We start from the raw sequence: 23383 nt of genomic DNA, 5'->3' as shown, positions 1-23383 counted from the left end.
TTAATGCAGGAAGTTAAAGAAGAGAAATCTGGAGAGGCAGGAAAGGAAAGCGACAGAAAAGGCAGACAGAGGGTTAGTCAGAGCAGAGAGACAGTGAGAAGCTTTCACCAGAAGGAAACAGAAAAGCAACCCAGCTGCCCGCCCTCCCTCACTGCCCGATGCTGCCTGGGCCAACCCGCTTGCCGCCTGGTGGTCCTCCACTGCCAACCAGGGTAGCCCGGGAAGCCGGGAGCCCGCTCCGAGAGCAGCCGGGCCTCGGGGCCGCAGCCTTCCTGCCCCCCCGCCACACTCACTCGGAACCTGACGAGTCCTCATCCACCGTGCCCGCCTTGATGCTCATGGCGATGGGCATGACCCCGTTCAGCTGCTCCTGGAGACTCTGCCGGGGTGGGGGGCGGGGAGGGTGCCCACCCCGGCTGCCCTCACTGGCCGAGGAGGCCCGAGAAGACCCTGTGCCCTGCTCCAGGGGTATCCGGAGGAGGCTGCTCTTCTCGCTGATGGTGGGCAGACACTTCTTCTTGAGGATGCCTGTGGCCGGGAGGGCGGGCACCATGAGCAAGTGGAAGGAGCACGGGGCTACCGTAGGGAGGCCCACTGGGGGGACGCAGTTGGGAGGGCCCTGCTTACCTTTGTGAGGTTGGGCTGAAGGGCCTGGAAGGGGGCCCAGAGACACCTCCCGCGGCAGGGCATCTCCATTCTCCCGTGGTCTCTCCTCAGACGCCCCGTTGCCACTCTCCTTGGCTGTGGTCCCAAAGTCTCCTGGCCAGGAGCTCTTCCCAGGCCCTGGCCCCCCATCTGGAGGAGAGAGGAAGTGGATGAGACCTCCAGAATGTAGGCAGCTAGGAGCGTCCCCACCTTAGTCTTGCTTCCCGGGAATCCCAGGCCCTCTGCCCGGCGAAGGCCCAGCCCCAACGTTGGCCCACCCTTGGGGGTGCTGTGCAGGGGCAGTCTCTCGGCGCCAGGCCCCAGCAGGCTGTCCCAGCCTGGCTCTCCGGGGAAGGCGGCCTCCTCCTCCTCTTCCTCCTCCTCACTATCTGACGAGTGGGTGGAGGCGTAGGAGCCACTCTGGTCATCTTCCAGGGACAGGTCGCTGTCGGAGTCCGTGTCCGGATCTGGGAGGTAAGCAAGAGATCACAGCCACTTCCAGCCACCTGGCCAAAGCCGGCCAGCTGCCCCCTCCCGCGGGCCATCTGGGGCACACGTCCTCACCATGCTGCTGGCCTTGGCCTTCCAGGAACAGGCTGCCTGGGTCTCCCAGGCCAGGGGGCCCTTGACTGGGGTTCAGTGTGGACTCCTCCCTAAGAAGACCAGATCGTGCTGGAGCGGCCAACATGGCCCCTCGCCCATGTCCCAGTCTCCCTCCCTCCTGCCTTTCCCAGTCCTGCCCTGGGTTCCTGACTGCCTCTAAGTCCAGCTGCCACCTGCGGCAGTCAGCGCATGCCGTGCGACTCCAGCAGCAGGCCGGCCTGAGTCTCCATCACCAGGGTTCACCTTAGCAAGAAGGGGATGTAGCTGGGCTGACTCTTGCCCGAGCGGCTGGCGCTGTGCAGAGAACCGGCCGAGTCTCCATAGGGCTGGTACAGCCGCCCGTCTGCGTACGGGCTGGGGCAGTTGTAGGACTAGGCAGGAACAGAGAGGTCAGTCAGTGGGGGAGTAGAGTGGGAGGCCCCAGGCTGCGAAGTGGAAGAGCTGGGGAGCGTGCTCTGGGTTCCACCTGCCCCGACCCAGGTCTGAAAGAAAGGGGGCCCGCATCCCGCCACATCAGGGCCTGGGAGTGGTAGCCCTGCCGTCATACCAGACCAGTGCACCCCAAGTGCCCTGGACACGGCTGTATAAGGGCTTGTGGGGAAAAGATGACAGCAGGAGTTGTCTCCTGAGGCCATCCCAGGAGACAGGCCATTTACCAAAGCTCATGAGGGAGGCTCAGGTGTTGGACATTCAGAACCTAAATGCTTGTCTCGGCCTCTTCCTCACCTTTCTCTTCCCAGCTGCACCCCCATCTCTCCCACATCAAAATCCTCCTCCTCACCCCTTAGGTCCCCTTCTTCCCAAGCCACACATACCATTATACCACCCTCCATCCCCGCAGGAAAGGGTGTAGGGATAGAGGAAAAGGGAGACAAAAAAAAGCACAGAGAACAGACTCCCTGGGCCTCTTCCTCCCAGCCCTCCCAAGACCCTTCCACCTCCCTGACCTCCCTGACCCGCAACCCCCTCACCGAGGTCAGGGTGGACTTGGTGGTCAGAGCAGGGTCAGGGCTGGGCTTTCGGCTGCAGGCAAACTTGAGTGCTTTCCGGACCTCCTTGCTAAGCACCACATAGGAGAGGAAGATGAAGGGGCCCTGCAGGCAAGCGACAGCAGCTAAGTGCTTGTTTGGGCACCCCACAGGCCAGCTTCCCCTTTCTTCTCTTCGGGGCCTCCCACAAGGCATTGTCTGGCCCAGGTACCTGGATGCAATTGCAGGCAGCAAAGAGGTAGTGGAAGAGGAGCGTGTCGCTGTTGACGGACAGCAGCGCCAGCAGCCACGTGGCACTCAGCAGCAGGAGGACAGCGAAGGAGGGCCGCAGGCCTGAGCTGGGGCGAGGAGCGGGCTGTGAGTCTGGCCACGAAGCCGCCCACGCTGATGCCCATCCACTGCCCCGGCACCCGCACCCCATACTCACACAGGGCCTTTCTTCTCAAAGCCCTGCCGCTGGGCAGCACAGGAGGCCCGGGCCGCCAGGATGTACAGGAAGACACTCATCTAGCAGGGGAGGGGGAGGTGTGAGGGGGTCATCGGGGGACAGACAGCTTCAACCCCACTGCATGGGGGCCTGGCAGCCTCAGCCATTCCTGAAGGGGACCTGAGGGCACACGAGTCTGCTAGCCCCCAGCCCACTCTCGAGCACTTACTGAGACAGCGAAGACCACGGGGCCAGCAAAACTCCAGATGAGCGTATCATAGATGGAGAGCCAACAGAAGTCGGGGTTCCCATAGCCTTCGGGGTCTAGGCCCACTGCTAGACCTGGGAGTACAAAGACAGCGGCAGGGTGAGGGGCGGTGAGGGGCTTGGGAATCAGTCAGGGGGAAGTGGCTCACAGGACCTGGAGCAGAGGATAAGGGTACTGCCCACCACGTCCTGGATGGCGGGGGCTTCATGGGGCAGGTTAAATCAGAGGGCCAGCCATGGCACAGGGAATGTGAGGCATCTGGGCCCGGGATGTGAGTGGGGAGAACATGGCATGAAGGTGGCTCTGGGATTCAGGGATGCGGAACCTCAAGGCCGGGAACGGTGGGTACCTGTGATGAAGGCCGGCACGCCCCACCCCAGCATGTAGTAGAAGCGCATGGGGCCAGCGTTGACGTCGCGCACCTCGGTGAGAGCCCGGTACAGGTGCAAGGCCTCCAGGAGAGCCCAGGAAAAGGTGCAGAGGTACAGGAAGTGCAGCAGAATGGCGATGACTGTGCAAGCAAACTGGGGGCCAGGTCACACCTGGTCAGTTCTGGGCACATCCAGAGCAAGGCTTCTGCTCTTGGTGGCCAGGGGGGTGGAGGCCTGGGTGCTGGGAGCTGCTTTGGGGCAGGGCAGGTACTTGCAGGGTCCTGGGGAGTTAAGGGGGAGCTAGAGAGGAAGAAACTGTGGACCAGGCCGTAGGCTAGGCTTTTTATCAGTTACTGCTATGGGACCAGGGATTGAGGGCAGAAGACCAGCAAGGACTCCAAGGGAGCCTGGGAGGGCTGGAGCTGGGAAGGTCTTTGGGTGAGGAGGGACATCTTACAGGGAGGTCAGCCTGGTTGATGCCCAGGAGGAAAACCAGCTGAGCCAGGCCCAGGGCAGCTGTGAGGTTCCGTCTGATGCCATGCTGGTTGGAGCGCAGGGCCCGAAGGACAGTGAGGAAGAAGAAGGTAAGCAGCAGGGCAGCCAAGGTGACTCCTAGGGCCACATACGTCAGTGTCTTCAGCGGCAAGATCTCCCCATTCTGCAGAGTGAGTGGCAGGGGGTTGGAGGAATCAGAAAGGGCAGGACCTGAGCACCCAGCCCAGTGCCCTGGCGTCCCACCCCAGCCCTGAGACACCCTGTGGGCCCGACCTCTCGCCGGGACACGTCCATGAGCACAGCAAAGCTCGTCATGTGGTTGCACTGGCAGCTGACGTGACTCTCGTTGCGGAAGACAACTTCACAGCCTCGGGCTGACCAGCCCCCTGTGCCGCTGACCCTGCAGGAGGGGACAGTGTCAGGAGGTAGGACGCCCAGGGGCCAGGGCTCGTGACCGAAAGCACTAGGGGGAGGCTCACAGGATGGAATGGTTCCAGAAGACACAGATGGGCTTGGTCCGCTCCTCTGTCTCCAGCAGCCGGAACTGCACGGTGACCGGCTTGTCCAGGGCGCGGGGCGGAAGAAGCTCCTCATCGTCATGGACGCTGATGCTCACCACGGGCGTGTTGATGACAGGGCGCTTGGGAACTCTGATGCAGGGCGGGCAGGCGCACGGTCACCCTGGGAGTTGTGTGACTGGGGGACACCCTCATCTCCCTGACATGCTCCCAGCCCTGAACCGTCCTCTGCCTCGGCATTCACGTGCCTGGCCTGCACCCCCAAGCAGCCCTGCAGCCCCTCCACTCACCTCAGGCTACGCTTGTCCGGGTCATAGTTGTGAGGCAGCAGCCCGGCCAGGGTGCGGTAGATGATGACGCTGGCCACAGCCTCCCCCTGGCTCAGCTCCGGGTGCCGCCGCTGCCGCCGCGCCAGCTCCTCTGGCTCCTGGGCCTCTCCTGGGCCCGCAGGCCTGAGCACTGGAGGCGTTTCTGGGAGTGGAACACTGTCCACTCAGCGGGGTCCTGCATGGCTTGCCCTGACCCTTGACCCACCCCTCGGCTTCCCCACTGACCTCTGAAGACGGACTCAGGCAGGATGACTGTTGTCTCGAGGTCTGGAGGCCGCTCCCCCCGCAGTGCCTCATAATGGGGCAGCTTGGCCCCAGCAAAGTTCCCCTTGTCCAAGCGCACTACGGAGATGACTGGGTGCGGGGAGGGTCACAGGTCAGACCCCATGGAAGGTGGGCAGGGTCCCAGCACTGCCATCCTTGCCAAAGACTCTTGCTCCAAATTCCTCCCAAGCCAGGTGCCAGTCTCACCGATATTGGGTGTGATGATGGTGAAGGGGCTTAGGTAGGTGTGCCGCATGTTCTGGGCCAGAGCGCTGGCGTAGGCTTCGTAGTGCTGGAGCAGCCAGGCGGTGCCACCCTCTGTCTGCTGGATCAGGTCCCAGTGCCGCTTGTTGGCTGCGTCCAGGAGTGCACTGCCCACACGCAGCAGGTTCTACGGGTTGCACGACCAGTGAGATGTGCCCACACCCTCTTGTCCCCACCACCAGGCCCCAGCCTGTGTCCAGACCAGTCCTGGATCCCCTAGACGCACCACAGCCCTCCTAGGGGCTGGGTCCCCTCATCCTGTGCCTCTGCACCCACATAGCTGAACTAATACTGATCCCTCCCCAGTCTGGCTACTGGGCAGACCTCACCAGGAACAATATTCTCCCTGGACACCTTGCTATGAAAAAGCTGAGGAGAGACGCGCTACATCACCAAGTGCTGGGCCATAGCGCCAGGGAGCTCACAGAGGCATCCTGCCCCCGGGAGCCCCCAAAGGCAGGGGTGGGGACTGTACCGGCTCTGCCTCGGGGCTGCCAGGAGCAGGTTCACTCACCATGACCCCCACAGACCCAGCCAGCCCTGCCCCCCGCCAAGTCCCACCTCAGTGAAGTGCACATCCTGTGTGGCAGAGAGTCCGAAGCCCCGCTGGGCGCTCTCGTGGGCCAGCAGCCGCGTGGCCAGCTGGTAGGCCACCTTGACGTCGCTGCCGAAGTACCCGGCCGTGTGCTGTGTGGCGTTGCGCAGAAGCAGGGCCAGCCGCTGGGAGCGCCCCGAGTCCAGGCCTGACTCGTTCCGCTGAAGCCGCTCGGCCTAGGGCAGGGCCAGAAGGGAGGGCAGAGGAGCACGGGATGAGGCAGCCATAGTGCCGAGCTGGAACTCTGGAGTAAATGGGTGTCAGGGAAGGAGTCAAATGGCCTTTCCAGGTGAGGGCCCCAGGAGAACAGGGGCTGGAATCTTTCTCCAATTCCAGAAATCTCTTTATCAAAGCTGGAGGGGGTGTTGGTAAGTGAAATGGGGGCTGGCGGGGAGGGGAGGCGGAGATGAAGCGATTCACTCACAAAGCCCTTCAGCTCTGAGAAGGTGACTGACGTGCAGTTGAAGAGGTTGGGGGGAAGCCACCCCCTGTGCTCGTCACAGTGGCGCACAGCGGTCCCTGAGGAAGGAAGCCCGGAGCTTGGCTCAGGGAGAGGCACCGGGAGCCGCGAGCCCGGCTGGGCAGCCCTGATGAGGTCTGGCCCCTGTGGGCTAGGACACCCCACCCTCGTGTTGCCCAGGTGGAAACAGGAAGACAGGTGGGCAGGACACCAGAGCCCAAACCCACAAGACCAGCCCGAACAGGGGCTACAGAAACATGGGGCACCGGGCCTCCTTGTCCCACCAGACATCGCTGCCCCTCGGCCGCCTGTGTTCACAGAGTGAACTCTGCCATAGCAAATCCAAGCACCGGTGCTCGGGGCTGGGTCTCCGGGGACGGCAACCACCGCCCTTCTCCCTGGGCTCCAGTTCCAGGTGGCGAGTGAAGGACAGGAGCCCTCCGTGAGTCCCGGCCCGTTGGTGGGCACACTGCAACACCAGGCACACTTTACCTTGGCACTCTTGGGAGTGAGGGAAGAGCAAGCCGAGAAAGGACGTGGCGTCCATAAGGGGGCAGGGTTGGGGGAATTTCAGGATCTGCAGCCAGGGGCTCCCCACCCTCACCCCACCGTGAGAGGCCCAGCCCTCACTATCGCATTCTGGGCCTAGGGCACGTACCGAAGGAACCTTTGGGGCAGGGGGCGGCAGCAGGTAGTCCGAAGCGGGTGCGGGGCCACCAGATCCCAGCCTCAATCGCCCGTGGGCAGCTGTCGTAATTCACTGCAGGGAAGCACCAGAGTCATCCAGGAGCAGCTGTCCCCTGGCAGCCGTGCCCAGGATCCCCAGCCCTCCCCGCAGAGGCCCCGGCCTGCAACTACCACTCTTCCTGGCCTCCCAGGACACTAGAAGGCAGCGGGGAGCACCACCACCCATGGCGAAAGTCCTACCTTCACAGCCGTTGGTGGTGACCTCGGCAAAAGGGTTGTCACAGCGGTCACACTGGCGCCCAATGACACCCGGCTTGCAGGGACACTGGCCATCCTCGGGGTCACAGACTCGGGACAAAGAGCCCGTGGGGTAGCAGTCGCACAGGAGGCAGGTGGGGCTGCCGGGGGGCCTGTAGTGGTTCTCCTGGGAGGGAGGATGGGGTTCCCTGGCTCAGGCTCTCTTCCCTAGACCCTCACAGATGCTTTCAGCTGTGACCCCTTTGAAGAAAGGCTCCCTGACCTCAGATACCCAGAGTGGTGTTCAAAATATTTAACGACTGATGAAAATTTGGAGTCTAACCCATCAATGAGACACCAAACAGTGAGAACAGGCTGCAAACACCCACACAGCTGGCCTAGAACTCGCTGTTACGGACTGTTTCCGGGTTCTCCATGCCCTCTGCCCTCCCCAAAGGCACGTGGCCCTCAGCTCTCAGCAGAAAGCTTCCCCGCGGCCTCCCCCAGGAACGCCCTGGAGGCCGGTTGGGCTGTCACCTTGCAGTGGCACTCGCCGCTTGTCTTGTTGCAGTCTGGGTCAAAGCCTTTGCTGGCGTCACAGTTGCATGGGCCGCATGTGGGGTGTCCCCACCAGCCTCGGGGGCAAGGCTGATCAATCCTGCAGAGAGGGGCCCGGGCAGGCGTGAGCTCCTTCTGCTCCCCGGGCCCCGGTGTAGCAATGTGTGTCCCTCCTGACCCCACTGCGGCTCAGCCAGGCCTCAGTGCTCTGAGGGACGCACCAGAAATAAGCAGTGGCCACTGGGACCTGCTGCTGCCGGTCCTGGTCCACTCACCTGGTCTCACAGTATGGCCCAAGGTAATTCTGGGGACACTCGCAGGTGTAGCCATGAGGGGCACTGGGCTTTCGGGTACATGTAGACTGGTGTTCACAAGGGTTCAGGTCGCACACATTAGTACAGTTGTCTCCATAGTAACCTGGGGCCAGAAGGAGGGGAAAGGCTCAGTTCTCACCCTCCCAGCACTTTCTTCAACACCCCCCGCACCCCCGTGCACCTCCTTCTGCTCTGAGCACCATACTAGCTGGGTGTGGGTTTGTAGAGCCAAAGGACTAAGCTCAGAAAATGAGCAGAGCCAGCAGAGCCAGAGTGTGACTCCCGAGGGGTGGCCTGCCCCACTTCCCTGGAGCTTTGGCACACCTGGATCACAGCTGCAGGAATAGCTGTCCCAGTCATCGCTGCAGTAGCTGTTGGCAGGACACGGGCTGGAGTCGCAGGGGTCTGGCAGGCTGCAGCCCGGCTCCACATTGATGCTTTCTCCACGGTTGGGATCCAGACTGCTGACACCTTCAGGCGTCTCGCTGACCCGCACGCCCTGGGAGAGACAAGGACAGGGTGGGCCCTCGTGGAGCAGGCCTCCAGGTGACGGCAGGTACAGGGAACCAGGGGAGGAGGCTTACCTGCAAGCAGCCCCGGAAGCCCCGGGCCACACCGCTGCCTGGCCCAGGCACGCCCCCCACCGTAATGTTGCTCAGATGCAGTCCATGCAGACGGGGGCCCAGGTTGCCCTCTGCCTGCTGCTGCCCGTAGTCAAATGACAGGATGGCATGGCCGGGCCCTCCACTGGCTCCCAGTGCCAGCTGCGCATGGTGCCAGTCACCATCGTTGGCCCGGCCCGGCTCCAGTCGGAGAGAGGAGGCCTGAAGCCCTGTTCCCTCGACGCTCAGCACCACATGGCCCTCCCGCAGCTGTCACCAGGGGGAAAGAGAAAAGGGTCAGCAGCCTGCCGCAGCTGGCTCTTCTTCCATTCCGCTGTTCCTGTCCTGGACCAGCAAACCCATCCTGCCACCCCACTGGGCCAGAAAAGAAATGGTGTTATTTCCTTTAGGCCCTGTAGATGGCAGCAGGGACCCACCAAACAGATCCAGCTGCTTCTACTAGGAGGGGAAAAAAGACCCCACCCTAGGTCCCAGGCTGACTAGCCCCCCAGGAGGCTGCCCCTGCCAACCCACCCTCCCTAGCCCTGCCTGTAGCACCTGAAGGGTGATGGTGCTGCGCCCCCTGGTGACGGCCTGAAGCAGGACGCCTTCAGCTTGGCGCGTGCGGAACATGAGGCTGAGGTGCCAGGGCTGGGAGATGGGCAACGAGAGGCCGTGCCAGGCCACCAGGCTGTTGCCCAGGAAGCGCTGTGGGTTGGCCATTTCTGGGGAGGCAGAAAAAGGGGGAGTGACGAAAGGAGCAGCTGAGCGCCCCAGGGTGGCAGCTCCACGGGAGGGAGGGCACCGTCTTTGCAGGTGCCCACTCCCCTGGTCAGCCCCGCCCTCCAAAGCACTTACCTGTCCTGGGCCCGCCCCACACTGTGCCCAGGCCTGCCTCTGACTGGGCCCTTTGTCTCCTGCGCTACCCTCACAGGGCTCTGCCCAGACACGCTTTCCACCCACAGCCCAGCTCAGCTGGGCCCTGCCCAGGGCCTGCCACGACCCTGCGGTGTTCTCAGCATGGCTGATGGCCCCAGGCCTCGGCCCATGCATCTGCCCCACCTACCCTGGGCACAGCTCTGCCCCCCGAAGCCCAGGGGGCACTCGCAGCTGAAGGCGCTCCACTGGTTCACACAGGTGCCCCCGTTCTGGCAGGTGTTGCTGTCGCACACATTCTTCTTGGCAGGGCAGCCTAGGAGGGAGAGAAGACGGCTTGGCAGTGGCTCCAAGCAGGCTCAGTGGCAGAGACTGGAGGGGGCTTGGCTGCCCACAAAGGCAGGGTTCCCCACAAGAGACGCAGCCCCTCCTCTGCACTGGACTCCTGCCTTGCTCCTGCCCCCGGCTCCCGTACCCGGCACGGTGCCATTGTTGGCGATGAAATCGGCCATGTCCACGTGCCGGCTGTCCACCTGCAGGTTCCGCATGCACCCCACAAAATGCCGTGTGCGGACAGGGAAGCTCTCAGGCAGGTCAGGCACCCCACCCAGCAGCAGGGGTCCTGTCAGATCCAGAGACCTGGGGGTGCAAAAACAATGGTTTTTGAGGGAGAGCGGGGAGCTTCTGGCTCTTCTCCCCACACCCTGACACCAGAGCAGAGAGGGGAAGGGCCAGGGCAGGAATCCACGGGCCCAGCAGAACAGCACCATGGAAAGGGAGGCACCCCAACCTGGAGTTGCTCCCATCTCACACTCCTTCACCCAACCCCCAGGTGGTCTGCAAGGCCCTGCTCAGATCCAGCCTTGCCCACTCCCCACCACGTCCTCCCTACAGCCTACGCACCTTCCCCCAACCCTGCAGAGGGTCAAGCAGGACCAAGGGAAGCAAACCCCTGAAGGGTTCCCATTTCAGGATAACCCAGCACCTCCCGCCCCTGTCCCCTCCCCTGCTCACTTCTTGCTGCCGCCCTGGGTGCCCTGGGCAGCACACGAGTAATTTCCCAGCACCGCTCCGAAGCGCAGGGCCACGCCTGTGTCACAGCCATCCACCGTCACCACTGCCACCTTCTGTTCAGATGGGCCCTGCGGGAGCCCTTTCTGGCCCAACAGTGGCTGTGGAAAGGGAAGGGCAGAGAGGGACCAGTGGACAGGAGCTCACTGGGCTCCGGGGTCAGGCCCAAGGACTCACTTACCTGCGTCTGCCTGTACAGAGGCACACGTACGCAGGTGCATGCACAACTTGTGTACACACACACACACCCCTGACTTATATGCTTAATACCCTTCTCAATGTCCCCATGAGTCTGTGCCTGCCTCACAGAACAGGGAGCACCAAGCAGTGCCCCCTGGAAGGGGGTGTTCCAGCAAAGTGGCAAGTTCTCCCTCCCTTTCAGCCAGAAGTGCCATGACCAGCCTCCCTGGAGGTAGTGCCACCAAGAGAACCCTCCCACTCCCTGGCCCCCTTCCACACCCACCTTGTTGTAGTACTTCAGCTGCACTGTGTGCCACTGGCCGTCGCTGACCCCTCCAGGCACAAATGGGGAAATGGTGGTGGTCGACTCCCCTGGAGAAAGGACCCAGGTGAGCTGGACACTAGGTAAGGGCTGGGGAGGGGGAGGGGGTGGTTGGGACTGGACCCAGGTTTGGCTGGGGGAGTATGTGACTTGGGGTCAGGGGCTAAGGGCCATTTAGAGATGAGCAAGGAAATGGGCACCCAGAATCACCTGCAGAGAAGGTGAGCTGGACCTGCTCCTGGATCACCTCGAGGGCCACGAAGTCATGCTTCTCGTTGAAGCGCCCGTTGTACAGTAGCAGCCCATCACGCTCCTTGGTGGCAAACCTGAGGCGGAGAGGGCGGTGGGAGGAGGGAATGTGGTGCCCACCTGGATGCTGGCAGCCCCATCACCTAACTAGCACCCGATGCTACTCAGGACCCTCCAGAGGGTGGAGATCTTGGGCAAAGCTCCTGGGCTGGAGTATGGAAGATGGATCCAAACCAGAACCAGAACCCTGGCGTCCTGGCCCCACCCTGCAGGGTAAGGGCAGGAGCAGAGACGGTGGGCGAGGAAGACCCCCTGCAGTGCACGGGCCACCCCAGGTGCCCACCTGGCTCTGCCCATAACTGCTCCGTGCACTTGTGCTGCCTGTCCTCTCACCTCGTCTGTGGAAGGGAGACTGCCCAGGCTCCCCCCGTACCCCCGCAGCCCAGCGTCCACTCACGAGAGCGCCAGGGTGAAGTGGAAGCGCTGGCGCAGGCCACGGAAGGTGACGAAGGAGCGGGCGGGGAAGCTGCGCGTGGTCACCTGGCAGTAGGGCTTCTCGAAGTCTCCGGACGGGCAGTCACACTTGAAGCCACCCACCAGCAGGTTGACACAGGTGCCCCCATTCTTGCAGACACCCGGGGTGCAACGGCCCGAGCGGGCACTCACCTCGCAGTGCTCACCTGGACAAATGAAGACGCAGGTGAGTGCCACGTGCCCCAGGAGGAGAACAGGGACTCCTCCCCTGCGATGTCTCCCACGGTCTCCTGTGAACCCCACCCCCATACTCCAAACTCTCCCAGGCACCCACCTTCCCTCATGAGTCCATCTCTGAGATCTATGAAACCCTGGCCTTTCCGGGTGCCATGCTGGGGCCCACTCATCACAACCCTACACTGTAGACTGCCCCCCTGCACATTCCTCAGAGTTCCCAGTCCCTCCCACACCCGTTCAGCCTCCAGAGCACAGGACTGAGAGGTTCCAGGCCATATGGCCCAGGTCCTAGCAGTCTTTGTTGTCGTGGCTAAAGAACAAGCTTGGGGTGTTGTGGCCCCTGCAGGGGTGAATGTACATAGAAGGAAGGTCCTGAAGGACAGCATGGGGGCTCCCCCTCCTTCCCAACCACTGGTGCTATTGTCCCTCGGTTTCAACTGATATCATTTTCCCCCTCTGGGGATGAGCCCCGGCTTCCACTGAGATTTGCTGCATTGGAGGGTGTGGAGAGAAAGCTGGGGTCCCTCCAGCAATGGGGCAGAGAAATCCCACCCTGAGCCCGGGGATCCAGACTGAAGACCTCTGTGCGCTTGGAAAATGTGGTGAGAGTTGGGTAACTGAGCCCTGGGAGTAGAACAGGATTCAGCGGAGGAGCTGAAAATTCCAACATCAGATGGGAAAATCCACCCCTTTCTCTCCCTCTCCATTCCCAGATTCTGGAGATAGGTTCTCAGCTCCTGTGCCTAGTGACTGGCTCTTGTTTCCATGGAAACTGTTGTTCGGCTACTCTAAGCACCCCCCTCCCCACCCTTCTGGACAAAGACTCCCTTCCCCTCCCCCAAGCCCGCCCCTCCCCCCCACCCCACCCACAGCAGCTGAGTGAAGTCAAGTCTGGCAAGTTCTGGGCAGGGAGATGCGGCAGGGAAGGCGGGGAGGGCCTGCCTGCCGCTGTTGGCACAGCCAGTGGGCATGGCTCTGGAGGACAGCAAGGGAGCCCTGAGACATCTGGGAAGCAAGGGCCATGGGGAGAGAAGGGGGTGTCCTAAGGAAAAGGGAGACTGCACAAAGCAGAGGCAGTGACCACCCCACTGCCCACTGCCTGGCAATTTGATGTGTGAAGACCCCAGGCTGCTAGGGAGGCCTCCTGGTCATGACCTTCCTTTACCAGCCCCGGGGCGGGGGTGGGACTCTTCTGCTCAGGTGACCCACGACAGTGAGCTGAAACACCCCTATCCCTCCACCCAAACCCCTCAGCTGTTCCGCGGCTTCCCCTCACTGTCTAGGAGACATGCACCTACTGCAGGTCAGAACGTTAACTCACTCAGCAGGGGGGAAAACCAGCTTCTGGGCCCAGCCTCACCCCTGATCCAGCTGTGAAATGACATCTGGGGCAAGTCACTGGTCTCGGCAGTGCCTTAACCCTCCGCCCACACTTCCCACTGGCCAGCTCTTTATATGCATTACATTAATTCCTCCTCACAACCACTCCATGATAGAAGTGGAGTCATAACCTCCATTTTAAAATTGCGAGGCACAGAGAGGTGGAGTAACTTGCCCATGGTCACACAGCTATTAGTGGCAAAGTTGTGCCACAAACCCAAGCAGATGGCCTCCAGGGCTAGAGCCCACCTGTAGGGGTCCCAGCGGGAGAAGAAAGAACTTCCCTCTCCACCTCCCTCAACAGGTCGTAAAAGGGCACGTGGGCTTTGCACACAGCCAGTGTGACCTGTACTTGGTCCAGTACGGCAGGAGGCCAGCCCTGTCCGCAGCCTGACAGGTGCCTGCACAGCAGCATCACCTCCCGGCTGTCCCATCCCCGGCTCACCGGTGTAGCCCTCGCGGCACAGGCAGGTGTATCCGCCCTCGCGGCTGCGGCAGCGCCCGTGGGGGCCGCAGGGCCTGGAGTAGCAGAGGTCCACCTCGGTCTCGCAGTAGTCGCCCGTGAACCCAGGTGGGCAGCGGCACCGCAGCCCCCCGACGGGGTGGATGGGCCTGAAGAGCACGGAGGAGGAGGCAATGAAGGGCGCCGAGGAGTCGAAGCGCAGCACCGACACGCAGCGCATGTAGTTCTCGCAGGGCTCACGCAGGCAGATGTTGTCGTCGAAGGGCAGCACGCGCTGGGCCGAGATGGCCGTGAGCAGGCTGCGGTTGAGGTACAGGCGCTCCTGCAGGTCCTCGGAGGGCAGGAAGGGCGGCCCGCCCCCGGGCCCGGGCGGCTGGCCCACCGACAGGCTCACGTTGAGAATGTGGCCGCCTGGGGCGTCGGTGTCCCGCTGCACGTTGAAGACCACCACGTGGTCCGGTGGCGTGGCCAGGGTGGCCGCCACCGCCTGGATGAAGAGGCCCAGCAGCGGCGACAGGAAGCGCTCTGGGGACATGTCCTCCAGGCGCAGAGTGATACTGTGCGTGAGCATCTCGTCGGTGATGATGGTGACCCGCAGGGAGCACTGAGCGGTCACACTGTGCACGCCGTCTGCAGAGGCAACGTGGGTTAATACCAAGCCCGGGCTGGGCGAGTAGTGGGGGGTGCAGGAGTGCCCCCCTCCCTATGCCCCAGACCCGTCCCTGCACGAGGACACCAGGAGGAGGAAGTGAAGGGGCAGGAATCCAGTCTGCACACCCCTGCTTTGCTCACTTGCCAAGAAGGGCGGGGCCTGGACAGGAAGGGGCTTTCTTTCCCCGCTGGCATGAAGGTACTCGAGGAGGTGTGTGTGACTTCACCTGGGATCAAGTCACTCCTTGAGGGCTTGCTCCTGCCCCCCTGGGCATTTAAGGGGGGCAGGGTTTCAGAAGTTCTGTGACACAGTCCCTAAACCCTCTCCTGCGCACAGCATATTTTTTCACATTTGTGCACTTTCCCCACCCCCACCCCCCAAGTTATAGTCCTCCCACCTCCCCTTTTGCTGCCATCCCAGCCTGGGGCTTCCCTGCATAAGAACCCTAGTTTACCTTTTTCTCTCCTCTCTACAGGGCCCAGAGGATCATGAGAGGCCCAGAAAAATCATCTTCTTGCCCCCTCAGCCTCCTTATCTCAGCACTACCATAAGCCTGACCCTGGCTGGGATCCTGTAGCCCCCCTGGGGCAGGGTGGGCGGTAAACTGGGTCAGTGGGCCACCCAATTCCCCTCCCACTGAGCCCCATGGCTGCTTGGGCGCAGGCCCACTATCCCCATGGCAACGATCCACACAAAGCAGTCTTCCCGCCCAACACTCCAGGCTGTTGGGGGTAGCCTGGGGGGCCCCACCCCAAGAAATCTAGCTGAACCACCTTGCCAATAGCAGCACCACCCACTGCCCTGATGCTGTGGGGTACCGGGCAGAGATGAGAGATGGGGGGCAGAGATGGAAGGGCCTGGATAGCTCTCTACCCTAGACCCCAGACAGAGCCCCACAGGACTGATTTTTGCCCGAGGGCCTCTAGCTAGTCCTCCCCTCTTGGCTCACAGCATTGCACTCTGATGCCTGCCACACCCCCAGGCCACACACTCACTTATACACAGCTAAGTATCAACACACTCTGGTGTCTCACTCCACCCACACACCCTAAGCCCAGAAATACCGTATACACCTGAATGCACATAGACATGGGAATGGATCTGATTTAGCTCTAAAATAAAAGCTAGAAGCCAAGGGGTGGGGACATGGCTTGGTGGGGCTATAAGGGAGCTTTTTATTTAACACAATGTCTGACACATAGTAGGTGTTCCATAAATACTAAGATGTTGATGAGAATCTATTCAGACTCCATTATTAAGAAATGATTTTTAAAATATAGCAGGAGGAGCTAGATGTAAAAAAAGACACCCTAGCAGAAGTGAGTTCCAAGTTGGTGTTTCCAGGGTGGGGTGAGAGTAGGAGGGATCTGGGAATAGATTCTGCTTCTGTGTTGTACCTGCTTGAGGTGGCTGACTATACTAGACACCCACCTTGGCCATGTCCTCGGCCCATAACCACGTACCTCCAAGCCTCATTGCTTGAGACTGCTGAGGCCCACCTGCTCTTGCCTGCAAGCCTGCTTGTCATCACCCACTTCTGCTCTGCCCACTCTTGTCTGGAAGCTTCTGAACAGGCTGTTCCTTCCTATCTGGTCCAGCTTACCAGTCTAAGTCCTAGTTTTCTTTCTTTCTTTCTTTTTTAAAAAAGATTTATTTATTTATGCATACAAGAACTGGGGTACAGGCCAGAGTGTGGGCGGTGAGACAATCCACCAGAGACAGAGTGGGGAACAGAACAGGCAGACTGACCGAAATATACTGCTGAGGGGAGCAGCGGGCGAGACAGGAGAGGTCTGCTACGCCATGTGGGTAACTCCCTGGCCAGGGATTGAACTCATGCTGCAGTGGCTGCAGTTAGCTTCACAGGTTGCGTCTTAGCCACTTGTGCCACCAGGGAGGCCCTAAGTCCTAGTTTTCTAACCTGCCTGAAGCTCACCTATTCTAGGAAGCCTGCCCAGATTTAAGGCCACAGGCTCTATATCCCTCTCTGTCAGAGATCCCTGCTGTCAGATGCAGAGCTGGCAAATGACTTGTGCACCTAGTGCCTCTGCATAATGATTCCTGGATGGGATGGTCCCTCCAGGAAGAAAGCAGCCAAGTCTGCAGAGAGTGCTCCTAACTGATCAGGGAAGAGAGGGGGGCAGTCAAGGCCAATGCAAGAGAAACCCACTTTGCCTTGGGAACAAGCGGTCCTCCCTATGTCCCCTTCCACCATCTCAGGTCCCCCGCCTATGCCCCTCGCCCAGTATGTCTCTGTTGCTTCCCATCTGGCCCACCATCTGTGGCCACCTGCCCCCTCTGCTATTGTCCCCCATCCCCAGCAGTCAACCCACTGCTGTCTCCTGCCTCTTTGTTCTTCTCCCCTGCCTTGACCTGGCTCACCCCTCAGGTGCAAAGGCAGCAGCAGGAACAAGGGTGGAGGGGCTACTTTGCCTGAGTCATGCTCCTGGAATGAAAAGGTTTGGGATGGGCTATGACCCCAGGAAACACCACCTGTGCCCAGGGCCCAGCCAGCCACACCTGGAAAAGTGCCAGGTCCCAGACTGGCAGAATCAGACTCCACGCCTCTCCCCCAGCAGGTGTGCCAGTGGAGGTGTAAGCCTGGGGGAGATCTGATGCCCTGGAGCTGAGCAGGCCGTGGCCTGGAGCTCCCGTGTGTCCCAGCAGAGTAAGAGAGAGGCAGGGAGAATTCAGTCTTCTTTAGGAGAGCCGACAGCCCAAGCTGGGGCAGCTACAACCACAGGGAATAAGAGAGGGGGAAACCAGAGAGGCCTGATCATGGAGACCAAACAGAGGAAGACAAAGGGCAGGAAAAGAGCCAGAATGGAAAAAGTAAGAAGGGAGGAGATGCTGCTCGCACAGGAGCGGGGAGAGAGCAACAGAGAGGGCTGGAGTGGAGGCCCCACGGGCAGGGGCCCAGAAAGAAAGCAGAGACAAAGAACAAGAGAAGGAAAACAAAGGGGCAGTGGGAGTCAACTCCCCCTCACCCCAGCCTCCCTGAACTTTGGGGTTGCCTTGGTGACTGCCTCCAAGGGTCAGGGCCGAGGGGAGAGAATAGGGCTAGGGCTGAGGGGCCAGCCTGGAGCCTTGCTCTCTGTTCTAGGGGACCTGAGGTCTGGGACTCTGGCCTGGTTGGAGCCTGAAGTTGGGGGCCAGCCCTCCTCTGTTCCCATTCCGTGGTGGACAGGGCAGGCCGGGGAGGGAGGTCCATCCTTCCTACTCCTTGCCGCCGCCCGAGTCTCCCAGCACAGATCAGGAATCTAGAGACAGGAACTCCAGCCCCCTGGAGGTGAAACTGGAGTCAAGAGGCCTGGAGCCTTGTCCATGAACTCTAAGAGCCCATGCACCCTGGCTGTGATGGCCACATGCCGGTGGGGCGGGGAACATCAGTGCAGAGGGGACCACGAGTTAGGGAAGGGGCTAAGGATGGGCCCTGACTCTCACAGGCCCCTCACCGAGGCCCCCGCCTGGCCCAGACTGTCCGAGAGGAGTGGTGTCAAGCTCTTCTCTTGCCCCTCCTTGATGCATCTGAGGCTGGCTGGAGTGGGGTCCCTGAACCATCTCCAGGGTGCAGCTAACAACCCTCCTGAGGGTCCCAATTGTTCCCAGGTTTGGGGAGGGACTCAGCAGCTTGGGACTGGCTCCCTCCAGTCACTCCCCATAGCTGACAGAAAAGATCGAACGCTGCCCCCCCCCACCCCCCGACTCTCCTCCCTTCTGTCCAGGGAATCTGCAGGCTGAGCGCTTGGCCAAGCAGCAGGAATGCCCAGCCTGGGTTCTGGCCAGGCTCCCACGCCCCAGGTCTCTGTTGTCTCCCCACTGGAGCAGGGGGCTCTGCCCTTACAGCCCAGCAGGCGCCTGGCTCATCCTAGTCCCCACACCCCATCCCCCGGGCAGGGGCTGGTCATAGGCAGCAGGGAAGGCTAGGCACCCTAGGAATAGCCTTTGGGGTGACAAGAGAGCCCAGGAAGCCTCAGTCTGCCCCTGACTTCAGCCCTTCCCCAGAGCCAGACCCCAAACCACAGCCTCTGATAGTGGGGTCTGTTTGGTCAGAGACAATGAGCTCTGGCCTCACTTCCGGTGGGAGCTCTGAAGGGGGAGCCAGGCCAAGCTCTCTCTGCCTGGAGGGAAAAGACTGCACTAGACAAAGTCCCCCTCAGCTGGTCTGCCGCTCAGCCTGGAGCCAGGAGGGGCCAGAAGAGGCCCAACCGCAGGGTCCTGACCCCTTGGTGGCAACCCTGTGGCCCCAGAGCCCTCAGCTCTGTCAGAGACTGTGAGATCACAGGAAGACCCTGCTGGGCATGAAGGGGTGGCTTCCCCCACCCCTCAGTCCTCTTCACCCTTCCCCCTGGCCCCCCAGTCTTCCCATGCCTTTTTTCACAATTCTTGGCAGCCGCAGCCTCATAGCATTTCCCCCACCACGTCACAGGCTGGTAGGCAGGGGGCAGCCAACCGAGCAGCTCAGCCCTGCCTGGGGCAGCAGGCGGGGCCTGCACCAGCTGCCAGGATTCCTGGAGCATCTTCCCAAGCTGCTTCTTGCCCCTCGACCTCTGTGCCAGCCAGCACAGGGCAGAGGTGGATCAGCAGTTCCTCCCCGGTGGCTGTGCAGCCTCGCCCCCAAGGGTCACCCCACCCCCACACCACCTGGGCCCGGCTTACCTGACACCAGCACGCTCATGATGGCCTCCAGAGGCCGGTTGTTGTCCAGGGCCCGGCTCAGCCTCAGCTCACCGGTGGAGGCATTGAGCAGGACCAGGCTGAGTTCATTCCCCCGCTCAAAGCTGTAAGTCAGGCTATCTGAGATGTCAGGGTCGTGGGCAGGCACGCGGCCGATGGCACCCCCAGGGAAGCTGCTTGAACGGTTGGTGACATAGTTGTTGAAAAGAATCTCAAAGTTTCCCAGTACAGGGGGGTTGTCGTTGCGGTCCAGCAGGCGGACGTGGACAGTGGCCCGGCTCACGAGAGGTGCAGATGTGGCCTGGATGACCAGGATATACTCGGGCCGGTCCTCATAGTCCAAGTCCACCAGGGCAGTCAGCTCCCCGGAGAAGATGTCCAACTGGAAGACCTCGGGGATGTTGCCCTCCACGATCTGGTACATGATCTGGGCATTGGTGCCTTCATCAGGGTCCGTGGCTGTGACCCGGGCCACAGCCAGCCCGATGGGGCTGTTCTCTTCCACGAACACATCAAATTCGTCCTGCTCAAAGACAGGTGGATTGTCATTCACATCCAACACAGTGACTGTCACTTCCATGGGTGTGCGGGCCGGTGGCATCCCCTTGTCCACAGCGTACGCCCGCAAGACGTACTGGGCCACGTTCTCACGATCGAGCCTTCGCAGCGTTCGCACGATGCCCGAGGTGGACTCTACAATAAAGTCTCCGTCTCCATCGTCGCCCCCTTGGAAGGTATAAAAGACCCTGCCGTTAAGGCCAGAGTCACGGTCAGTGGCTGAGATCTGCAGGACACTGGTAAAGGGGGGGACATCCTCATAGACGCTGCCCTGGTAGGAGTCCCGCAGGAACTGGGGGGCATTGTCATTCACATCATTCACCAGGATCTCCAGGTAAGTGGTGTCAGACTTCTGGGGAATGCCATTGTCCCGGGCGGTGATGGCCAGAGTGTAGGACACTTGGTCCTCGTAGTCCAGCTCAGCCTGGGTGGTGACAGCCCCGGTGTCCGCATCGATGCGGAACTGGGGGATGCTATCCTCCATAAAGTAGGTGATGCGGGCATTCTCACCTGTGTCCTCGTCAGTGGCACTGATCAGCACCACTGTGGTGCCCGCTGGCCGGTCCTCGTTGACATTAACTGTATAGTGGGAGCTCTGAAAGACGGGACGATGGGTGTTGGCATCGGTGACGTTGACCACCACCTGTGCTGTGTCCTGCCGCGTGCCATCGGAGGCAGTGACAGCCAACACATACTGCCGCTCAAGTTTGTAGTCCAGTGGCAGGGCGAGGGACACCAGTCCACCCCCACTCTGGCTGGTGATGGAGAAGCGGTTCCGGGTGTTGCCACTGGTGATCTGGTAGGTGATGACGCTGTGGGCATCCCGGTCCACGGCCGACACCGTCACCACGCTGGTGCCCACTGCTGCATCCTCATTGAGCCGCACTGTATACTCCGGTTGGGTAAAGGTTGGGTTGTTGTCGTTGACATCCAGGATGGTCACGCTGACACTGGCCGAGGCAGTAAGCGCCGGGGTGCCGTGGTCTCGGGCTTCTACCCCAAAGCTATAGAAGTCAACCTCCTCCCGGTCCAGCTCAGCAGCCACAGAGATCCAGCCGGTGCCATTATTGATGGTAAAGGGGAAGTCATGCCCCACCCCAGCAAGGCGGTATTCCAGGCGGGCATTGTCGCCAGCATCAGCATCAATGGCCTGGACGTGGAGAACCAGGTAGCCTAAAGGGACACTCTCTAGGACAGTAGCCTGGAAGGGGGTGCTGACAAAGATGGGGGCGTTGTCATTGATATCCAGGACTTGAACTGTCACCAGGCCAGAGACATTGGAGAGTGGGGGACGGCCACCATCTTGGGCCCGGACCCGGAGGGTGTACTCCTTGGTGGTCTCATAGTCAAGAGGGCTCACCACGTCCAGAGCCCCGGTCTGGGCATCCAGGTAAAACTGACCCCGTGCATTGCCACTCATGATGCTGTAATGTACCAGGGCATTGCTGCCCTTGTCTCTGTCCGAGGCTGTGACTCGGAGCACCGGGGCCCCTGGGGTCACATCCTCCCTCACCTGGACCACGTAGCGCTTCTCGCTGAACTGGGGGGCGTTATCATTGTCATCCTCCACGGACAGGAAAACTGTGGCTGTGGCGCTTCGTGGACCGGGGTCCCGACCCTGGTCACTGGCCTCCACTGTCAACTGGTAAGCTTCCACCTCTTCCCGATCCACAGGGCCCCGGGTTCGGATCACCCCTGAGCGAGGGTCAATCTCAAAGACTTCAGAGGGGCTGCCCCCAGGCCCTTCCAGCAGGCGGTACAGAATATTGGCATTGGGAGGGGCGTCACCGTCTGTGGCTCGGACAGTGAGCACCTCGTAGCCAACCTCCAGATTCTCCCTGAGACTCTCCTTGTACTCCTGCTGCTCGAAAACAGGGTCGTGGTCATTGGTGTCCGTCACCAAGATGGTGAGTGTGGCCAGGGCACTACGTCTGGGCATGCCATGATCCTGCGCCGTGACCCTGAAGACATGGGTGCTTTTGGTCTCTCGGTCCAGCTCCTCTGCCGTGGTGACGGCACCGGTGACCGGGTCCAAGGAGAAGAAATGGTTGGAGCGACTATCGAAGAGAGCGTCCATCGTGTACTCGAGCCGGCCCGCCTCACCCTCATCTGGGTCGATGGCCCGCAGGGATGCGACAGGGGTACCCGCCGGCTGGTTCTCGGGTACCGTGGCCTGGTAGCTGGGGGGCTGGAACTGGGGTGCTGTATTCACATTCCTTTTCCGGCGCCCGCCCAGCGCCTCTTCTGCTGACCTGTCCCCCGTCCTGAGCCCTGGGGTCTGCACCAGCTTGCACGACTGGCATCTCAGCTGTGGGGCCTTTAAGCAGGGGTGTTCGTGGGGCAAGGTGAGCTTGCCCTGCGGCGAAAGGTGGCCTTGGATGCCCAGAAGGCGACAGCTCCAGGGGCAGCCTTCAGGGGCTGGCGGCAGGGGGATGTGGGCCCCCGATTCGGGACACCAGACCCTCAGGCCATCGTGGTGGGGCACCAGGTGTCCAGTCAGCTCTACTCCCGCCCCCCTGCAGCGGCTGGTGTAGAGCCAGAGGTTCGAGGCCGAGGCTGGACAGAGCCAGCCCACGGGGGCGCAGGCCCCGGCGGCGGCGCCGCGTCCCCCGGCCCCGAGGGCTCGGCAGGGCCCCACTTGGTCTCCCAGCAGCGGCGGCAGCAGCAGGAGCAGCAGCAGCGGGGAGCGGGCCGCCCGGTTCCGCATCTCTTCCTGCTCCCGGCCCGCCGGGTCAACAGCGGCGGCGACTCCTCCTCCGGCTCCGGCCGGCCCGGCTGACCCTCATGCCCGGGCCGGGGTGCCGGTCCCCAGGGGCCACTCGTGCGCCCCGCGGGGCCTGCACCCCGCAGCCGCGGCGGGCCCGGCGCTACGCCCGCGGACGCCCCGGGTCTCGCCCCGCCCGGGTCGGGCCCGCAACCGGGTCACCCCGTCCGCCCGCGCGCCCGGCTCGCTCCACCTGCGCCCGCGCGCCCCTGGCCCCGCCGGCCCCCCAGCCCCGGGGCCCCCCTCCGCGCCCGCGGGGAGCCCACCTGCGCCCGCGGAGCTGCGCGCCCGACCGCGGCCCAGTCCCCGCGCCCCCGAGGGCCCCGCGCCGCCCGATCGCGCACCGCGTCCCCGCCGCGGCTGCTCCTGTCGCCGCGGCCCCGGGCCCAGCCCCGCGCTCCTCGCCTCCCGGCGGGCGGCCGAGCTCTGCAGCGCGCGGCGGCGCCTCATTACCATAGACCTGCTCGCGCCGCCGCGCCTTAAAGCGGCGATGCCAGCCGCACCGAGGAGGGTGGGCCCCACCCGAGCCCGCCTCCGCGCCAGGGGCCCGCAGGCCCGCCGGCCCGACACCCCACGCCAGCACCAGCACCGGCCCAGCGCCCGCCCTCCCGCGCGCCCTGCCTGGCCCTGGGTGGGCGACAGACGGACAGACCAGACCCCTGCCATTGCCTAGAGAGGAATTCATCAGAAGAGAGTAATATGGAGGCAAAGCTAAGTAGGTGCAACTGTTTGCAAAACATTTGGAGTCGCTCAGAGGCCAAGTGCCCTCCGCGCCCCATCAGTTGGCTGCTGATAAGAGCCGGTCCCCCGCTTGCTGTCCCCTCCCAGAGGTCCTGGGTCACACTGAGTTTAAA

The 23383-nt window shown here is 62.1% G+C and overlaps 1 protein-coding gene across 1 annotated transcript; it reads right to left on the bottom strand.

The window, feature by feature from the left end:
- On the bottom strand, positions 1-22472 carry CELSR2 (cadherin EGF LAG seven-pass G-type receptor 2; the record flags this gene model as incomplete). Its single annotated transcript, XM_084243262.1, has 34 exons — positions 1-28; positions 294-528; positions 628-795; positions 924-1112; positions 1210-1298; positions 1492-1619; positions 2220-2342; positions 2449-2575; positions 2665-2744; positions 2894-3006; positions 3282-3456; positions 3761-3961; positions 4072-4198; positions 4278-4448; positions 4607-4787; positions 4871-4999; positions 5117-5300; positions 5735-5944; positions 6193-6287; positions 6887-6988; positions 7156-7339; positions 7690-7810; positions 7986-8127; positions 8349-8523; positions 8609-8896; positions 9185-9351; positions 9693-9818; positions 9978-10141; positions 10517-10674; positions 11037-11125; positions 11286-11401; positions 11782-12004; positions 13861-14508; positions 19190-22472. 34 exons carry the CDS (start codon positions 22470-22472, stop codon positions 1-3), a joined length of 8739 nt encoding a protein of 2912 aa, XP_084099388.1.
- Positions 22473-23383: the final 911 nt, after the last annotated feature.

The sequence above is a fragment of the Talpa europaea genome (genome assembly GCF_964194135.1).
Source record: "Talpa europaea genome assembly, chromosome: 9".
Taxonomy (NCBI): domain Eukaryota; kingdom Metazoa; phylum Chordata; class Mammalia; order Eulipotyphla; family Talpidae; genus Talpa; species Talpa europaea.
The sequence above is the reverse complement of the archived record's forward strand: the minus strand, read 5'-3'. Positions and strand labels throughout refer to the sequence as shown.